Source organism: Vipera ursinii (genome assembly GCF_947247035.1).
Source record: "Vipera ursinii genome assembly, chromosome: 1".
Taxonomy (NCBI): Eukaryota; Metazoa; Chordata; class Lepidosauria; order Squamata; family Viperidae; genus Vipera; species Vipera ursinii.
Genome location: NC_139512.1, coordinates 302978240 through 302998112, shown reverse-complemented (window position 1 = coordinate 302998112; position 19873 = coordinate 302978240). Strand labels below are relative to the sequence as shown.

General features: G+C 39.2%; 1 protein-coding gene across 1 annotated transcript in view; it reads left to right on the top strand.

The window, feature by feature from the left end:
• The window catches only part of GALNT14 (polypeptide N-acetylgalactosaminyltransferase 14), a gene marked incomplete at its 3' end in the record, with an annotated part of 328816 nt that overhangs the window by 233825 nt on the left and 75118 nt on the right, over positions 1-19873 (top strand). The window contains exons 4-5 of the mRNA XM_083376377.1: positions 15983-16050; positions 16375-16440. Coding sequence (XP_083232503.1) covers positions 15983-16050; positions 16375-16440 — 134 coding nt within the window. The remainder of the gene's footprint in view (positions 1-15982; positions 16051-16374; positions 16441-19873) is intronic.

Here is a 19873-nt window from a genome sequence, read left to right as displayed (position 1 = left end):
ATAGGATTTATGCTGACAGCAACAAGAATCAGTCTGGCACAGCATTGGAAAATAGAATAGAAGATTGAGAGACCAAAACTGGAAAATACGTGACAATGAAAATATTGTTGTGCACACACAAATATACATGCATAACAGAAACCTAACCAACTTCATCCAGGAATTGTTCCTTTATATTATGACATGGAAATGCAAGCTGTGACACAGTTTTTGAAGTGAAAGAGAAACTGTTTAAAAAAATTAATTGAAATGACTTAAATACATTACCACTGAAAAGCATTCTCGTTTGCATGGTGCCATGTGTTTCCATTGGCCATCCTGTATGGCAAATATAAAAAGACACCATTGGCTGAAAGACTCTGTTCCTGTGGCTCAGGAGAGGTGGAGACCATTTGAGACATACTCCTTCGATGTTCCTTCTATAGAGCTATTTGAAAAAAACATATCCTCCCCATAATTGATAGGTATCCTGATTGTTCGGAAAGTATTTATCTCCAGTGGCTGCTTAACGATGAGCAGGCAGTGATCACGGCACAGGTGGCTAGATTCTGCGCAGCAGCATTGGGGATTCACCATAAACATAAATAAACATTTTAGATCTTTAGATTTTTTTAAATAATCTTTAATAATTAATTTTATTATGTGTTTTATCCAGCGTTAGACTATACTCAATGTATTTTTATTGTCAGGTCAGTATGATTCAGTTTTTCTGAAAGTAGCTAGTTTTTGTTATACTGTCTGTAAAACTAGGCAGACCTTGGTCACCCATTGATTTCATCATTAATTGTAATATATTGCTATGTTTTCTTGTGTTGCTTCTGTTTAGTTTTGTTTATTTGAATGTTTAATTTATGTGTTGGCCTTTGGTTGTAATAATAAATTGATTGATGGATTGATTGACTTAAATAGAAGTGAGCAATAATTGTAGGTGTTAAAGTATTGTATAAAAATATTTAAGTAGTAGTGGTCAGGGTGAAAAAAGAAGAGAAAATGCTGTCTTCCTTTCTCACTTCCTATACTGTTCTTTTTATATTGTTATTTCTTTATTTTTTATTTAATTATTGTATCAAATTATATTCTTTGAATTTTAATTTTAACCTTCACCTAGTGCAAAGCTTAGACAACAGTAATATTAACAATAACAACAAAAGGTAAATAACAACATAGATGAATCAAGGTTTACAATGTTATACGTGTGTGTGTGTGTGTGTGTGTGTGTGTGTGTGTGTGTGTGTGTCTTGCCTTTTAGGGTTGTCTGTTGAAACCAAGAAACTATGAGTTTTAATCCTGCTTTAGACTCAAAGCCCCTGGGTGATCTTGGCCCAATCAATTTCTCTGAATTTCAAGAAGGCAATGGCAAATTACCACTGAAAAATGCAGAGACTTGTCTAGGTAGGAATCTTCTCTCTCTTGCCTCTCTCTATCTCTCTGTCTCTGTCTCTCTCTTTGTGTGTGTGTGTGTGTGTGTGTGTGTGTGTGTGTGTGTGTCTCATACTCAAATGCCCTGATGTGTGAACACCTACAAAAAAGTCTTGAATGGAATAGAATAGAGCTGGAAGGGACCTTGGAGGTCTTCTAGTCCAGCCCTCCGCTCAAGCAGGAGAACCTATACCATCTCAGACAAGTGACTGTCTAGTCTCTTCTTAAAAATCTCCAGTGATGGAGCGCCCACAATTTCTGTGGGCAAGCTGTTCCACTGGTTAATTGTCCTCACTGTCAGAAAGTTTCTCCTTAATTACAGGTTGCTTCTCTCTTTGATCAGTTTCCAACCATTGTTTCTTGTCCTGCCCTCTGACACCCTCTTCTTTGTGGCAGCCCCTCAAATACTAGAATACTGTTATCATGTCGTCCCTGTTTCTTTTTTTCTTTAGATTAGCCAAACCCAATTCCTGCAGCTGTTCTTCATATGTTTTAGTCTCATTTTAATTGCTCTTCTCTGAACTTTTTCCAAAGTCTCAACATCTTTTTTGTACTATGGTGACGAAAATTGGTTACAGTATTCCAGGGGTGGTCTTACTAGGGTTTTATAAAGCGGTACTAATACTTCGAGTGATCTTGATTCTATGCCTCTGTTTATACAACCCAGGATTGTATTAGTTTTTTTGGCTGCTGTTGTACACTGCTGGTTCATGCTCAAGTAATCGTCCACTAGGACTCCAAGGTTCCTTTCATAGTTACTGTTTTTAAGCCAGGTCTCGCCTAATTTGTACTTGTACCTTTGGTTTTTCCTGCGTAAATGTAAGACTTTGCTTTTCTCCACATTGAAATTCATTTTGTTGAATAGAGCCCATTGTTCAAGTTTGTCAAGATCTTTTTGGATCCTGGGTTTGTCTTCTGGGGGTATTGGCTACTCCTGCCAGTTTGGTGTCACCTGCAAATTTGATGAGATCTCCTTCAATTCCCTCATCTAAGTCATTTATGAAGATATTGAAGAGTACTGGGCCTAAGACAGAACCTTGTGGTACCCCACTGCTTACTTCTCTGCATGTGGATGTAGTGCCATTGAGGATTACTCGTTGAGAATGGTTTGCCAGCTAGTTATAGATCCATCTGGTGGTGATGTTGTCTATTCCACCTTTTTCTAGTTTACCAAGGAGTAGGTTGTGGTCTACTTTATCAAATGCCTTACTGAAGTCTAAGTATATACTCAGTCCACAGCATTTCGCTGGTCTTCTAGTTTAGTCACTTTATCAAAGAATGAAATAAAATTGGTTTGGCATGATCTGTTTTTAACAAAACCGTGCTAGCTACTAGTTATAACTTAGTTTGCTTCTGGTTGTTCACAGATCTGCTTTTTTGATTATCTTTTCTAGGATCTTCCCAGATATTGATGTTAAACTAAAAAGCAGTATAGAAAGAATATCAGTGCTTTTGAACTTTGATGCTGTGGAAGATTTTTGAAATTACCATAGATATTAAAGAAAACAAAGCAAAAAAAAAAGAATCCTAGAGTCAAATGAATTCAGAGTTCTCATTTGAGGCAACAATGATCAGCTCAAATTATCATAGTTTGGACATGTTATGCAAACACCCAGCTCCCTTGAGTAGTCCATAATGATGGCAAAGTGTAGAAAAATGAAAAAGAGGACAACTAAGTGCAAAATAGGTGAATATATACTGCTCAAAAAAATAAATGGGACAGAAAATAAGACATCCTACTATTAAATACAGTACATTGTGTTGTCTAAGTGTTCCCTTTATTTTTTTGAGCAATATATTTATAATGATGATGGGACATTGTTGGGAGATAGAACATAGAATAATACAGAGTTGGAAGGGGCCTCAGAGGTCTTCTAGTCTAACCCCCTGCTTGAGTAGGAGACCCTATATCATTTCAGACAAACGGTTCTCCAGTCTCTTTTTGAAAGCCTTTACTGAAGGAGCACCCACTTCTTCTGAAGGCAATTGCTTTCCCTGTTAGGAAATTTCTCCTTAATTCTAGGTTGCTCCTCTCCTTGCTTCTGTAAGATAGATCCTTGTCTTATAGAACTTACAGATAACTCTTGTGTCTGTAACACAAGGGACAAATCATCCTGGAGAAGCCCATGAATCTAGTTGTTAAGAGTTGATACTAACTTGATGACACATAGTAAGTGAATCAATCAATCAAACAATTCCTCTGTCAATGGCTAATCAAAAAAAGGAATAATATATCTTTTATATTATCTGTAGTTGAGCTGTCTTCCTCAGATAGGGAGACTTAGTATTCACCTAGATTCTTTTGTGTACTATTTTGGAACTGAAATGTGCATGGCAAAATCCAGGGAAGTGGGAAATTTGAAATATTAACTGGTTTCAATCCATATGTCTGTTGGTTTAAAATGTAATTCTCCAATATTATAAATTTAACAATATACCAGAGTAGAAATTGGCTTGCAGAAGTAAGCAGGTTTATCTTTTGCACTCAGCTTCATTGATTGAAATGGAATCTCTCCAATTAATCAGCTAAACTACCCAATGAATTGAAAGTGGCAGCCCCATTTATAAGCATACCTCCCTTTTTAAAACAATGTCCCTATGTTTTTCAGGTTCCATGACAGTAAATAAGTACTTCGGAGGAGCCATGTTATGGGAGGGGGCTCGCCAACTATTGTCCTCCTGTCATGGTCCGATCATCACCTCCTGCGGTTGGTCTTCCGTTTTGCCACCCCCCACTGCTGGGCTGCGGAACCGAGCAGGTGGTTCCGCCCCAGGCACCTAATGGATCCAGAACGGTTCCAGACGGCACTTGGGTCTATACCTACCCCCCTCACTCAGCCCAACAGATGCCTTGGTGGATGCCTGGGAAAGGGCTGCCACCAAGGCGCTCAACCGTGTTGTACCCTTGCGGCCCCTGACCCGGCGCAGATCCCGGTGGGCTCCATGGTTTTCTGTGGAGCTCCAGGAGATGAAGCATAGAAGACGTGGTCTAGAGAGCTGTTGGAGGTCCAGCCGATCCGAATCTAACCTATTGCAGTTAAGAATCTTTATAAGGTCTTATCTTGCGGCGATGAGGACGGCGAAGGCTAATTACTTCGCTGCCCTCATCGCATCCACAGATAATCACCCAGCCGCCCTGTTTAGGGTGGCTCGCTCCCTTTTTAACCAGGAGGTGAGGGAGGATCCCTTACGGGCCAAGGAGTTTAGTCATCATCTGATGGACAAAATCGCTCAGATCTGGGCCGGTTTGGACTCTGACTGGGCAGAGTCTGACATGGAGGAATCGGACGGTCTTGAGCATGTTATCTGGACTGAGTTCGATCCTGTTTCCCCTGATGATGTGGACAGGATGATGGGGAGGCTGAGCTCCATCACCTGTTTGTTGGACCCGTGCCCCTCCTGGCTGGTTTATGCAGCCCGGGAGGAGACACGAGGCTGGTTCCAGGCAGTAATAACTGCTTCCTTGAAGGAGGGTATCTTCCCCGCCGCCTTGAAGGAGGAGGTGGTGAGACCCCTCCTCAAGAAGTCTACCCTGGACCCGGCTGTTTTAAATAACTATCGTCCGGTCTCCAACCTTCGCTTTTTGGCGAAGGTTGTTGAGAGTGTGGTGGCGCATCAGCTTCCTCTGTTCCTGGAGGAAACTGATTATCTGGACCCATACCAATCGGGTTTCAGGCCCGGGCACAGCACGGAGACGGCATTGGTCGCACTGGTGAATGATCTCTGGCGGGCTCGGGACAGGGGTTGTTCCTCTGTCCTAGTCCTATTAGATCTCTCAGCGGATTTTGATACCATCGACCATGATATCCTACTGCAGCGTCTCAGGGGGTTGGGAGTGGGAGGCACCGTTTTACGGTGGTTCTCCTCCTATCTCCTGGGCTGCTCGCAGTCGGTGTTGATGGGAGGGCAGAGATCCACCCTGAGGCCTCTCATTTGTGGAGTCCCTCAGGGGTCGGTTCTCTCTCCCCCCCTGTTCAACATCTATACGAAACCGCTGGACAAGATCATGCGGGGTTTTCAAACCAACCCAGTGATGCCCTCGCCATGATGTCCCGTTGCCTGGAGGTGGTCCGGGTCTGGATGGGGAGAAACAGGCTTCGTCTCAATCTTGCCAAGACTGAGTGGCTGTGCATACCGGCATCTCGGGTTAACCAGACTATTCCATCTTTAACAATAGGGGGTGAGGTGTTACCCCCCGTTGATAGGGCTCGCAACTTGGTCATCCTCCTGGATTCACGGCTCAATTTTGAAGCACATAGGAGCCGTGACCAGGGGGGCTTTTGCCCAGGTTCGCCTGGTGCGCCAGTTGCGACCCTACCTGGACCGAGATGCCCTACGCACAGTCACTCATGCGCTCGTGACCTCCCGTTTAGACTACTGCAATGCTCTCTACATGGGGCTGCCCTTGAGGATCACTCGGAGGCTTCAGCTGGTGCAGAATGGGGCCACGCAAGTTGTGATGGGGGCTTCCTGACACTCCCATGTAACACCTCTACTCCGCGATCTGCATTAGCTTCCGGTTGCCCTCCGGGTGAGATTCAAGGTGCTGGTGATGACCTATAAAGCCCTAAATGGCTTGGGTCCGGGATATCTGAGGGAACACCTGCTGCCGGCATCAAGTTCCCTTCGTCCAGTGCGCTCCCACAGGGAGGGCCTTCTCAGGGTGCCGCCAGTAAAAGATTGCCAGCGGATAACACCCAGGGGGAGGGCCTTCTCTGTGGGTGCGCCTGCCCTTTGGAACCAGCTGCCCGCGGAGCTTAGGACTGCCCCCGACCTTCGTTCATTTCGCCGGGACCTGAAGACCTGGCTCTTTGAGCTTTCCGGCCCAGGCTGAGAGTTTTTAATTGGGTTTTTTTATATTTTTTCAGGGATTAAATTTAATCTTTTTAATCGTTTTTAATTTTTGTATCAATGTTTTAAGTACCCTGTAAACCGCCCTGAGTCCTTCAGGAAAGGGCGGTATATAAATTCAATAAAATAAAAATAAATAAATAAATAACTTTGAAAAGAGCGAAAGAAAAAGCTAGATATTATTCTGAAGCCATGTAATTAGAACTTTGTGCTATTTTTCCACCCCCTAGTCACAACATCTAGTATTCTCCATTTCTCTCTCTCTCTCTCTCTCTCTCTCTCTCTCTCTCTCTCTCTCTCTCTCTCTCTCTCTCTCTCTCTCTCTCTCTCTCTCTCTCTCTCTCTCTCTCTCTCTCTGCACCTCATGCTAATCAGTGAGGAAGCATATAACCCTGATCATATTTTACTTTTTTCACATTCGTGTAAGAGAACTCTAGAATTTCAAAAAGACAGTATTTGAGAGAAACATATGAAAGCTGCCTAGTAATCAGTGCTCATTTATATAGATAATCCTGGTGCAAGCTCCCTCTCCTTCACAATTAGTCATTGTGAATGTTGGAATGCTTTATTTCATTTTCCCTTTCCCTTTTCTTGCTCTCCTCTTGATTTCAGTATCTGTAGCCTTTGACCCATTGAGATTTTAGGTTATTGTTGCTTGGTCCTAACATGTTGCCATGGTGATACACTAGTTTCATAAATAATCACATACAAAATTTCTTGTCTTTGTTAGTAAAGATGCAGGACATGACCCAGTAAGATATTCTTCCAGCAAATCTTGGTTAATTCAGTGTGTTCTTCCTAATTGTTTTCATATATTTCAGTTGTAGAAATATAGACATAAATAAGATCAAAATTATTTACTGTTAAGAACTTTCTTAAAATAAAAACTTTGTAATAAAAATGAAAAAAGCTGGTTTTGTTACATTTGTTTAATACAGGGAAAATGGCAATGGCAAGTATATAAATTCTTGTTTCCATCAAATCAAATCAAGGTTCCTGCTCACTCATGATAATAGCATGTAACTGGAAAATAGGAACAGGATTTATTGTTTAAAGATTTGATAGTAGAAGTATGCAGGGGATGCGGGACAATCCCACTAGTACATTTCAGCACAAGTGTCCCTCCTAGAGTCTGTGATTATGTCTGCTCAGGAATTCTTTTTGTCCTTTTCTCAATTTGAGTGGCATGTGTCATTAGGAACATTTGCATGCAGAAATAGCCAGGGCAAGACACTTTCTGGCAGGAGGGTGTGTTTCCCTCCTAGAAACTTCCATTTTATCTAGAGGCCATGTAGGAGGCTAGGTTGTAAAAAGACCCGTGGAGACCTTGTTTCTTACAAGAGGGCTTATGGATTGTTCTTTTAGTGTGGCTTGTGTCTGGTCCAACTAAGAAGGTCTGATGAATTTCCTTTCTAATATGTAGCATCTGCAAAGAGATTGATGGTCACATTTTTCAACATGTTTCCTTTCTAATGTGGACTTAGACAATGCCGGCGGGTGATTCCAAGGGGGAGGGCATTCTCTGTGGGTGTGCCTGCCCTATGGAATGAACTGCCGGTAGAACTTCGGACTGCCCCGGACCTTCGCTCGTTTCGCCGGGACCTGAAAACTTGGTTATTTGATCTTTCTGGCCTGGACTGAGGGGGTTTTAATTTAATTTTAAATTTTAAATTTTAATTTGTTTTAATTGTGGGCTAGTCTTAATTTAATTCTATTTTAATTGTATTTATTTGTATTGTTTTAATTCGCCCTGTAAACCGCCCTGAGTCCTTCGGGAATGGGGTGGTATATAAAATCAATTAAATCAATTAAATAAATAAATAAATTGGAAACTTGTCTGATAGCTGAATCAACCTTCTTACCATTCTGCAATTTATTCTTATGCTAAGATGCAAAATATGTTTCACTAGCTAAATAGGACAGGTTTCTTTTTGGAAACTAATAAAAAATTCTGTCTATTCAGGCCTCCCATCATAAGGTCAGTCTCAGGCACGTTAGGGGGCATTGTGGCTCTTCAATATATATTTTTTTAAAGAAAGGGTTATCACACAACCACTTCCCCGAAGGCTTGCTTGACATCTCCTTTGAAGTTATAAATACAATGGTAGGATGAAAATCTATGTTGGCAAATCACTTGTTTTTTTCAAATGCATTCACAACTTCCTCATTCTCTACATACAGATACACTCTACTACCGTATGTAATGCCGAGGGGATAGGCAGATAGTAGCAAAAAGCTACCTGTCTATTGGAGTTCTGGGGAGCTTTTATTCCAATACTTGTTTCAAGGTAGAGTTTGACTCCATCATTACTGTACTTATCCATGTGCTTCCTTAGTTTTATGCCATCTTCTGTAGTGCAACTTTGGAATGGTAAAAGAGTTCCTACAGATTATGAATGGACATGGTGGACACTGCGAAACATAGTGTATCATTTTGAGCAGAAACTGTTTTTCACAGCTGATAAAATGAGGAGAGACCCTTGGAAATGTGTTCAAAGAATATTAAGGCACATTTGGGACGAAGCTGTGTATTCGGAAAGTTGTAAAAGTCAGCAGATGGAAATATATATAAAATGTGACAAAACGAAATGCTAACAAAATTCATGCAATGCTAACAAAGTTATATATTTTGGCTCATCTGCATACTCTTGCCTAGGAGAAGAACTGCACAGAAAAAAATAAACCATCTCCTTTATGTTTCATATATGTTCATATTTACTTCTGATCTGTACTGTTCCTAAAGATTCTGAAGACAAAATATGCTGCTTAACAAAAAAAGTTGAAATTGAAATTTTAAAATGTGAAGCTTTTTTGCAGATAATTTGATGTGTGCTAAAAAAAATTTTTTAAAAAAGTTCTGAACACTTTAAGCTGCTTGGATCAGCTAGAAAATACGTTACTTGCTATGCAGGTTGAAAATACATGTGGAAACATTTCAAGAAGCAGCCGTAGGTAATTATATTCTGTTCATTCCTAGATAATTGCACAAGGATATTATATGAACGATGAAAAAGATGTCTGCTTCTGTCAAAATACAGCATAACAAGCAACAATGAGTAATTCCCTAGAACATTTTTATGTAGTATTTTTCATTCCATATAGACATACAGTATGTCAGCCTTTCTGGCTATTCTCCCATAGCTTGGACCTATAGCTATGGATTGAAAAAGAGGCAAATCTCACCCCATAAATTGTAAGTAATCATCAAGCTGTATTGAAAGATTAACAATATAATCCATGGGTATCTGTCCAAAAGCAGGAGATAACCAGCATTACCTTGACCAACAAAAGTCAACCTAGTCTGACTATCAGTAGTTGAGACAGAATTTTGGGAGAGGCTTTATGCCTGCTTTGGTGCTTTTCGGAAGCATTTGGTTTACCACATGGAAAATCAGTTAGGAAACAATGCTAAATAACTTTTGACTTGATCCAGAAAGACTTTTTTAGATTCACAAAGCAAAGCTTTGTTGCCATCATACATCAGAATCAAAAATACAGAGGAAGAACAACATTCTGTACTCTTAAAATTAATCCAGAATGGTCACTCAGTCTTGCCCATCCCTGTTGCTGAGTTGCAGAATTTAGCAATTAAACAGGTATCTATGGGATCTCTGCTTGCTATAAATTAATCTGCATAAAATTATTCTGGTTAAGTGACAAGTTTTTTTCCCCTCTGAGGGAGCTGAAGTAGACTTTTTCTTAGATCAGAATAAAACGTTGTTTAGAAAAACATTTTATACAATTCTGGCTAATCCACTTGGAGAAGGTCTGTGCATTACTAATGTAGTTTAATTTAATATATAGGTCTTATATGCTAATTAGAGATTTCCAATGAGTCACTTAGTTTGATTCATGCAGTAGAAACTTCCAATTATTTTCACTTTTCAACTATGCAAACTTTATATGACACTAAGATAACAGTTGTTACTAATACAATTGTGTTGGTTTGTTACATTATTTTCTTGCCGTTTTTCCCATTTCTTTCCTAAGTTCTGTTTCTGGGCAATGGTACCTGTTAAATTTTCCACCACATGTAATATTGCTGTCCTGTCTTCCTGTTCTGACATAATTCCATTGCAATAATTTGCTGAACTCAATTCCTGCCTTTAGCTATTTTTAAAAATAAACCCTCAGAATCAACAAACATATTAATAATAATTAAAAGATACGTTGACAAGCGGGAATAGCACATCTAAATTTTGCTCTGGGTAAGGAAGTGAGAGACAGAAATAAATGTGATCTTGTCTTTAATAAGTCACAGATGAGATGCCACACTGAATAATAATCCTATTGAAAATAATTTTCTTAAAGTTCTCCTCACTTGAAGTATATCACTGTTGTCCTATTCTTGTTGATCAATCTGTGGTACAGAAAGATTGAGTTAAACAAGTGGAGTTGACTTCATAGATTGGAATTCTAGATGGGAACTGGAGGGATTACAATTACACCTAGCATTTGGCACATTTAGAAGCAATAGCTATAAGCAGCCTATGCTTTCTAACATACATATCATGGAATTATCAGCAAGATGTTCCTACAGTTCCCTGCTGAATGGCAAGAAATTTGGTGGCAAACCTAGGATTCTCTTTGAGAGATGCAAAGAATTCCATATATTCCAAACAAATGTTCAGAAGAGCTTCCTCCAAAACCAAGGTACTTACATTTAATTTTGTAGTTACAGTGGCTGAATAAATACCACCAAGCACACATGAATTTGATTTGGAGAAATTAGGCACAGGGTTGGTTCTCTCTTGTATTCACTGATTAAATTTGCACATTGCAATAAGCCATTATTTGTTGAATTGTGATTTGAATAAACCATGATTAACTGGATTTGTGCTGCCTGCTAAGCCACATGTCAACCACAATAGCTAAGTTCTCACATTATACTTAAACGAATGATAAAGTCGAGGAGTGAATCTACAGTTGAAATACAGTCAGCTCAAGGATCCAGAAAAATGTATAGCCTTATCAAGTGCTTTAGAGTGCTAGATGAGAATATGTTCAATTGCTGAGAATCTAGTCTCTGAAGATAAAATTACAAATCACAAGCATGAATTTAGAGTGCCATTCTATGAATTCTGTTTGACCTTTGACTCAGTGGAGTTTTTCTTTATCACCATCAGTGATACTTGGACATTTGAAAGTACATCCAAGAATTTGCAGTTAGAGATTACACTTAGTTTCTTTGGATGTTTTATGTCTAATCTGAATGCTTTGGAAGTAGTTAATTTTCAGTTTTTTAAATTCTAATGGTGATGAAAAACATTTATATCTTTTTTTAAATTGATGTCAGACCAAATGAAAGATGTTATTGTATATCTACTTATTAACCCTATTAGTGGCATATAATGTAGAAAGTTAGTGCCAGCTGGCAGATGGGAGCCAGTTATTCATGAGATTTTTTATGTATTATGTGTAGATAAGGAGAAAACTCAAGATTGAAAGAGGTTCATTCAATAGTATAATGGAAATATTTGGGGGAAATTATAGACATATGGTATTTCTTAGTCTCTATTATATAAAAAGTACCAAAGTATTGTACAATTTTTAAATGGCTAAAATGATAAAAACATCGATAAAATGGAATCCGAATAATATACCTGGAAATAAACCAAGCCCTGAAAAAGCTTAATGACATTGAAAGAAACATATAGCAGCACTTTTCAATTAATTTTCTCTAGTAGACTTAGTTTCAGCCCTCAGGAAAATATTTAGGAAAGTGTCTACTGTTAACAGAAATTGGTCAGGAAGAATACCTAGCAAATTTCTGGTTTTGTTTTGTTTTTTTTTTTAAAAAAAACAGTTCTACAAGATCCTGATTTATTCAGAATAGTTCCTACTGTATTGTGTTCTCATTCTTGGAAATAATATCAATAGATACTATGAATGTGTGGGCCTGGTTTCTTTTATTATATTGGTAGAGTTGTGTTCTAGGTTGGTGTATGTATATTTGTATGGCTACAGTCACACATAATATTAGGACCGGATGTTGCTTATTTTGTCATTGGATGAACCCAGTCATGAGTTGTAAATCACATTTTCCATCTAAACAAAGTATGGTTTTTTTAATCATTTATGATTAAATCATAGATTGCTTATTTATTTATTTATATATTCATTCATTCATTCATTCATTCATTCATTCATTCATTCATTCATTCGTTTGAATTTCTAAAACACCCAACTCTCAGCAACTGTGGGAGCTTTATGTTATTAAATGCCAGGACAATAAAGTGAAGAGAAGTGCATCCAAAAAACTGTCCTAAAGAAACTCTCCACCATTTTAGCAGCTTACCATTATGCTATCCCTAGGTCTGGGAGAACGATGATTTATGGTTTTCATTGCCTTCTGGAATATATGGGATGGGATCTGCGTGGGTCTCTGCAGGAATATCAGTCCAGAGAGGCAGGGATCATGGTTTTGAAGCCATATTTCTGAGATCTGATTAGATGACATTTTTTAATTGAGAAGTTTATCCATTCTGCTGGACTTTACTGGATGGGCAGAAATTAATCAGGTAATTAATCAGGTAATTAAGGTAATCAGATTCTACATCATAAGAGGCTTTATAACCAGCACCTTGATTGGCACCCAAATGCCAATAGAGAGGTAGACAGGTAGAACATGGAGCTTTGGTATGACATGCAGGAATACATTCTGGAGCAAGATAATTTCCAAGGCATTTCAAGGGTAGCCCCATGTAGAGCACATTGCAGTAGTTCATTCTAGAGGTGACTAGGGTTTGAGTGACTATCCAAGGGTACTCCAATCCATGAACAGGCACAACTGGTACACTAGATGGATACATGCAGAATTCTTCAAGTAAGAGGTGTGACTCCAAGCCAACACCCAAATTATGTACCTGTCTTGTATGGGGAAGTGCAACTCTCTTTCCAAGATGGTTAGGAAAGATGGGAACTCCCTCAAACCAGGGGACCCCTATATCCACAGCCACTTGTTCTTGTTGGGATTCAGCCATTCTGTTCCTTTCTATCCAGACTGGAACAGCCAACAAAGGCAAGACATCAACAGCAGCAGTTGCATATTTTAGGATCAACATGTATAAGTGAGTATCATCTGCATACTGATGATAGCAGACCCTGAACTGATGGATGACCTCATCCTGTGGTTTCATATAAATCTTGAATAGGAAGTGGTACCTCCCTCCATCAACAGTGATTGGAACTGTACACAGAGAAAGGAGAACTAACATAACACAAAACTGCCCACTCCCAATTGCTGCAGGCTGTCCAGAAGGATTCTGTGACTGATGGTATGAAAAACTGTTAAGAATTCAAAGAGCACAAAGATGCATCCCATCTCTGCTAAAGGTCACTGACAGCATAATCAATTCTAATTTGGTAATCTAACTCAGCCTGAAGCTTGACTGAATTGGATCCAGATAATCTGGAGCTACTGCTCAACCACCTTCTCAACCACCTTCCATAACAAAAACCTATGCTCTCCTTGGAACCCAGCAGCTCCACAAATTATCTCTGATAAAAGGCAATCATAGTGTGATCTGATTATAACAACAGAGCGAGGGTAATACTTTTTAACTATCAGTTTATTTTGTGACTCTCCTGAAATAAAATGTGACCTTCAATCACTTGGGACAAGTCCCTGTTTGCCATAGAAACCACGAACTCCTGAGCAACTCCATATTCAACAACATCAGATGGCAAATTGAACTGCCCAAGCACTAACAATCTTAGGGTCTTCATAATTAGACCGATATTGGAATCCAACAGTTTGGTAGTATTAACTGCCAAAGTTCAGGGCCACTAAGGATCTAATAATATTGAAGGGTGGTCCACTAGATATAGCATTGCCAGCATCTGGGTCCTTATTTTACCAATCTTGGAAGAATGGAAGGCTGAGTCAACCTTGATCCCTGTCAAGAGCAAACTCCAGGCTCTGGCCAGAGTTTGCCTCAATACTGCATTTTAACCATTGTGCAACCAGGGCTCTATAATGGTAATGCCTGCCTTTTCCCTCCAACTCTAGCTTTCCATCCTTTGCTCTCCCTTCCCAGACCAAGACATCCTTATTTCTCATTCACTCAGCCCCAAACCCACAATTACATACATTCATAGCATTCAACCATTTGCCCCTCAAAGGAACATCAAACATCACCAGCCTGGAGACAATGTCCAGTGCCTAGTGTCCAGTACAGGGGGAAATATGCTAGAAGTGACAGGACTCCTAAATAACTTGGGAAGGCTCTTGTTGGATTAAGCATCCTTCAGCTCAACTATCCTTCTGCCATATGTTTATTCCAACATATATCCTTTATATATTCCCCAATTCTGTATAAAATTCTGTTACCTCACAGTAACAAAACTGGTGTCTTATTTCTTAGATAATAGCCTATTAGATTGGGCTCATATATTATGTTATGTTAAAATTAATATAAATGGGGAATTCAAAATTAAATTCAGGTTAGAGTAATGAATTTCATTTTATTTTTATTTTTGTAATTGTTTAATTCATATATAAATTCACAGATATATAAATTCAAACAATGAAATTTTCCTGAAAGCATTAATCAATGTCATTAAACAATATAACCTTCAAATGAATTACATTGATTTTTTTCAAATAAAAGGATTTGGGTTTTAGTTGAAGCTTTCTTTTTCAGAGTTAATGGCAATTTTTTTCTGTCTCATATTTCACTAGTAACCTGCAGTTTATATTCCCCCGATAGGGAATAATTTGTTTACATTACATAATGAAGGGAAATAGCTATCTTCAAAACAACACTCATATGATACATTTATTTTAAATGCTTGGGCAATCCCATTAGCTAAAAGAAACCAGACACAGTTTAAATTAGCATGTAATTTAAGTATTCACAATGACAATGGCTGTAGCCAACTTATAATTAAAGACATTCTACAAAAATTAGCTTTCCACAGAAATTGCTTGTCTCTTGTTCTGACTAGTTACGTAGGTCATTCTTTAAATAATAATATTTTTGTAAAGCCTTCCAGATATATTTCCTTTCTTTTGATAGTGACAACTAATGGAATACAAACATCATTGTTTAGAGTTGATAGTTTTGCAGGAACATGGTTTTTACAAACCTTGACCATGTTTGTTTGTATTCTTTTGTAAAATGCTGTTGATCTTATTACCCAGAAGTGCAACTTCAACTTCATGGTTCTATGAGCAGGCATTCCTTTTTATTTATGAGAAGCTTCAGACTGTAAAGCAGTATAGCTAGTGAGTGCCATGCTTCAGCTTAGCTTTTTAATTGATGAAACACAAGCAGTGGCTATGGTACTTTAAGGAAATCTTGCACCACAGTTATTATAATTGCAGCCTATCATGGGAATTCTATTTTGTTTCTAAAACACTTACCATCTAAATTGGATCCTGGGTGAAACAGTACAGGAACACCTGCCTCATACTTTGCTCTAAGCAATGAACCCTCGGGATTAAGGGCAGCCCCCAGAGGATCTCGAAAACACCGTTGAGACTGGATTTCTAACTGGAGTTGGAAAATAGTAATGACCAGAAGGAATGATCATATCAATTTTATTTAAGTAGTATAACTTTAAATAACGCTCACTTTTTGCAAAGGCTTCATCCCTTCCCCACAACCTCACTGTTACCTACTCAGGTGAAATGTATTCTGAGCCTGTTTCCCAGTTTTGTTTTTCCAGTTGAAAAATCCATTGGATATTTTCTTTTATGATTTCTTAGTGTGCTGAACCGGACTCCGGTGCATCTGGTCCATGAAATCCTATTAGTAGATGACTTCAGCGATGATCGTAAGTGAACTTGAAAACAAGAGGGGTTGTGAAGGAGGGAGAGAGGGAACTGTGTGTCTGCATGCACATGTATTGGTGCACAGTCTCAAACTTTTTTGAGACTGAAAACCTGATCCCCAAAAAGAGATTTCCCCACGTATTATAATTTCCCATTTTCCTTGACATCATACTGGCCACATACTCTTTTCTTTTCTGCCACTAGGAGTTAATTGTGCACTGTCAAAGTTCTTAACACTCACTTTCTGACCTCTTGATTGTGTGAAAGTCTTTGAACGATGAAAAGAAACAATCAAATAACATTGCACTCTGTTTGTGTCTCCAAAGCGGATGATTGCCGTTTGCTGATCAAGCTACCCAAAGTGAAATGCCTGCGCAACAGTAGAAGAGAAGGTAAGCATTTGGAGGCTGAGCACACCAAGGGAGCACAAAGAACAGAGGAAGACAAAATCAAAGCTTTACAGTATAGGGGAAAATAAAGTGCAAGGATACTCTTTTACAAGTGAGGTGCATACTTTTTATGCTTGTAGTCTTCTACTAAGGTGGAGGTTTCTATGGATGAAAAGCCAGTATCAATGAAAGAAGATGAGGCAACTATTTGGAACATATGTCATAGAGATCTTGTCATCTCTATGTCTGCCTGTGTGTCTTTGTGTATGTGCATGTAATTGTGTTCTCTAAATTATTTTCATACTTTAAAGCAGGGGTCCTCAACCCCTGGTCCATGGAGTGGCACCGGTTCGCAGCATGCCAGTAACTGACCCAGACAATCAAGTGAAGTCCCATCCATGGGATGCAGGCAGCATTTGATACCACGTCCCCTCCGGTCTGCAGAAAAACCTCCCTCCACAGAAACGGTCCATGGTTGGAGGCCGTTGCTTTAAAGAACAAAATAAAGCAATCAATGCATTTTTCTTCAAAATGAAACTCTAATCTATTCAGTCAGGTTTCCTTCAGCAGATGTACTCAGGATTGCAGCGTTCTATAATTTGTAATTAATGATACATTGGAAAATTGTAAACTCTATTACATTTCAGATCCCTTATTTACTCATCGGTATTTTACTCATTTATTTTACTTATCTTTATTTCTTTTACATTCTTTGTGTAAAATACCTAATTAAAAATGGCTGTACCATTGATGGGCTATTGAATTCAGGGTGAACACTTAAAGGACTTCACTTAAGCATGTCATGTATACTTTTCCACATTAACCTCTTTGACTGGTACTTTTTGCAAGGGGTAAGGTCTTTGCATGAGATCTTTCCTGAACTGAAATGTGCATCATGATGTCATTCCTGATTATGAGATGTGCATAAAGTAAGGTAGAATTTTAAGTGAATTAATACTTATTTGCCTGATACAAATTTGGCCAGTCCAAAAAAAATGTTGCCTGTGGAGTTGAGATAAAGGTAGAAGGGATGTTTTTCAAAAAACCAGTCTCTCAGCTGAATGCCTGTTGTATCAAAATGACCCAATAGCTGTAAAATGATCCATCACTGCTTCATAATTCACATTAATAAAGTAACAACAGTTATTCACAATTTCACACATTAAATTTTACTTGTGCATTTAAATTTGCTTTTTTAAAACCATCCTAGAAGTTTGTTGAAGGGCAGTGTATAATTTTATGAAATAAGTAGTTCATGGTAAAGATGTGGGTGAAAGGATTGTGGAGAAACAAAACTTGGCAGGGACAGAGCCCCTCTGCATTTTTCATGTCATTAAAATTCTTCCCAGCAACTGTGTCGGAGGTGGGAAAGTTGAGAAGACACAAATGTGTCTTTTCTTGCCTTAAAGGAACTACAGCTTAATTCTTCTAATTAAGGCTCTGCAAAAACCCTCTTCAGACAGCATGTTCCACTGTAGAATTCCATCTGCTGATCCTTCCCCTCTCTCCATTGGAGACATCACTCAGTTCACCTGCACAAGGCAATTGTTCCCAGCTGGTAGCCTTCCTCTATACCTAAATGTTACGTCTACCTCTCCCTGAAGGAAGACTGAGTCCAAAGTTGATTTTCCAAATTAAATGTTAACAGGGTAACGTGGAAGGCACATGGTTCACCCACATGGCATGCATTTTGAGCTTCCTCTCCTCCTTCTCCTCCTCCTTCTCCTCCTCCTCTCCTCTATTTGTAGCAGAGTTTCCTGCCAACTCAGAAGTAGATGGTGATCACCTCAAAGTGGCCATTAGTGCCCTAGGTTTACCATATTCCATTTAGGTTTGAAAGAACAAAATTCACTGGCCCTGACTTGCAAAGGTGATTACATGACACACACACCCGGGACACTGCAACCCTCATAAATATGATTCATTTGCCAGGCATCTGCATTTGATCACTTGACCATGGTGATGCCACAATGGTTGTAAGTGTGAAAAATGGTCATAAAGTCACTTTTTTCAGTGCCGTAGTAGCTGTGAACAGTCACTAAATTAATTGTTGTAAGTCAAAAACTACCTGTATTTCTCAACCTCAGCAACTTTAAGATGTATGGACTTCTATTCTCAACATTCCTCAGCTAGCATTCATCTCCAGAATTGTGAAAAATACCATTTGACTATCCCAAAGGTGCTTTTTCATTGAGGCAACTGGACTTTCTTTTTTTTTCTTTGAAGGTGTTTCGCTCCTCATCCAAGAAGCTTCTTCAGCTTCTTCAAAGAGAAAAAAGAAAGTCCAGTTGCCTCATGAAAAAGCATCTTTGGGACAACCATTACCTGGATGACTGAGAATCTCCATAGACATTTACCATTTGACTAGAATTTTGCTCAACTGACTTATTTGGTAAGGTAATCCAGATACAGTATTTAGCAGTTTGCATATTTCTTTTTTTTCATATAGGAGAAGACTATCTCCAAGAGGGAAGAACCTCTGTGTATGGAGGCTCTTTGAGTAATTCACAGTTCTGATTTTCTGCACCTTTGAACCATATAGGAAATCTGCCCAGAAATTCCTCAGTACAAATATTCATCTTCTACACACAAAGATAGTGAGGACTCCTTGTGTAGAGAGTCCACATAGGCTGCTAACAGCTTGTGAGAATCTTCAGCTCTTGTTATTATACAGCAGACATGTCAAACACAAGGCCCGGGGGCCAGATCCGGCCCGTGAAGTGGTTTCATGCGGCCTGCGAAGCCATCCTGAAAACAGTGAGGGAACAGCCCCCACTTCCTTGGTCCTGCCTCAGAAACCCTCCTCCTGCCAAAGACCCTCAGATCTGTCCCACTCCTGCCCAGGCCCCCATAGGCACCCTTGATGCGAATGATGTAGAGCTGGCCACGCCCACCCAGTAGGCCATATGCACTTTAGCCACGCCCACCCAGCAGGCCACACCCACCCGGCCCCCTGAGGGCAACCGCAATGCTGATGCGGCCCTCAATGAAATTGAGTTTGACACCCCTGTTATACAGGAACCGCCGGTGAGCCAGACAACAATCAGAACTACTAATTTATAAAAACAAGCAAATGGCTTTGCAGAATAGAAATTATCATGTTAAAAGTTACAATGAATTAAATAATCAATATATTTTCAGTTGTATAGATACACTGGCTATTTGCAGTATACGGTTTATGGAGGCAATTTAACGTCTTAAGTATCCAGTAAAGATAGTCTTGCACAAAAAGAGCTGGCCTGAATTGCAGTAATTATGAAGCTTCATGATAGCAGAAAGAATTCCATTTTGGTTAACAGCAGAGTGAGGCAATGACAGAAATCACTGTGTATTAGAAAAGAATATGAAGAAGTACAAATCGTTTAATGGCTGTATGTGACTGCCCATTTTGGTGGATCTGAAAGGAAAAAGTCTCAATTCCTTTTCAAATATAAAT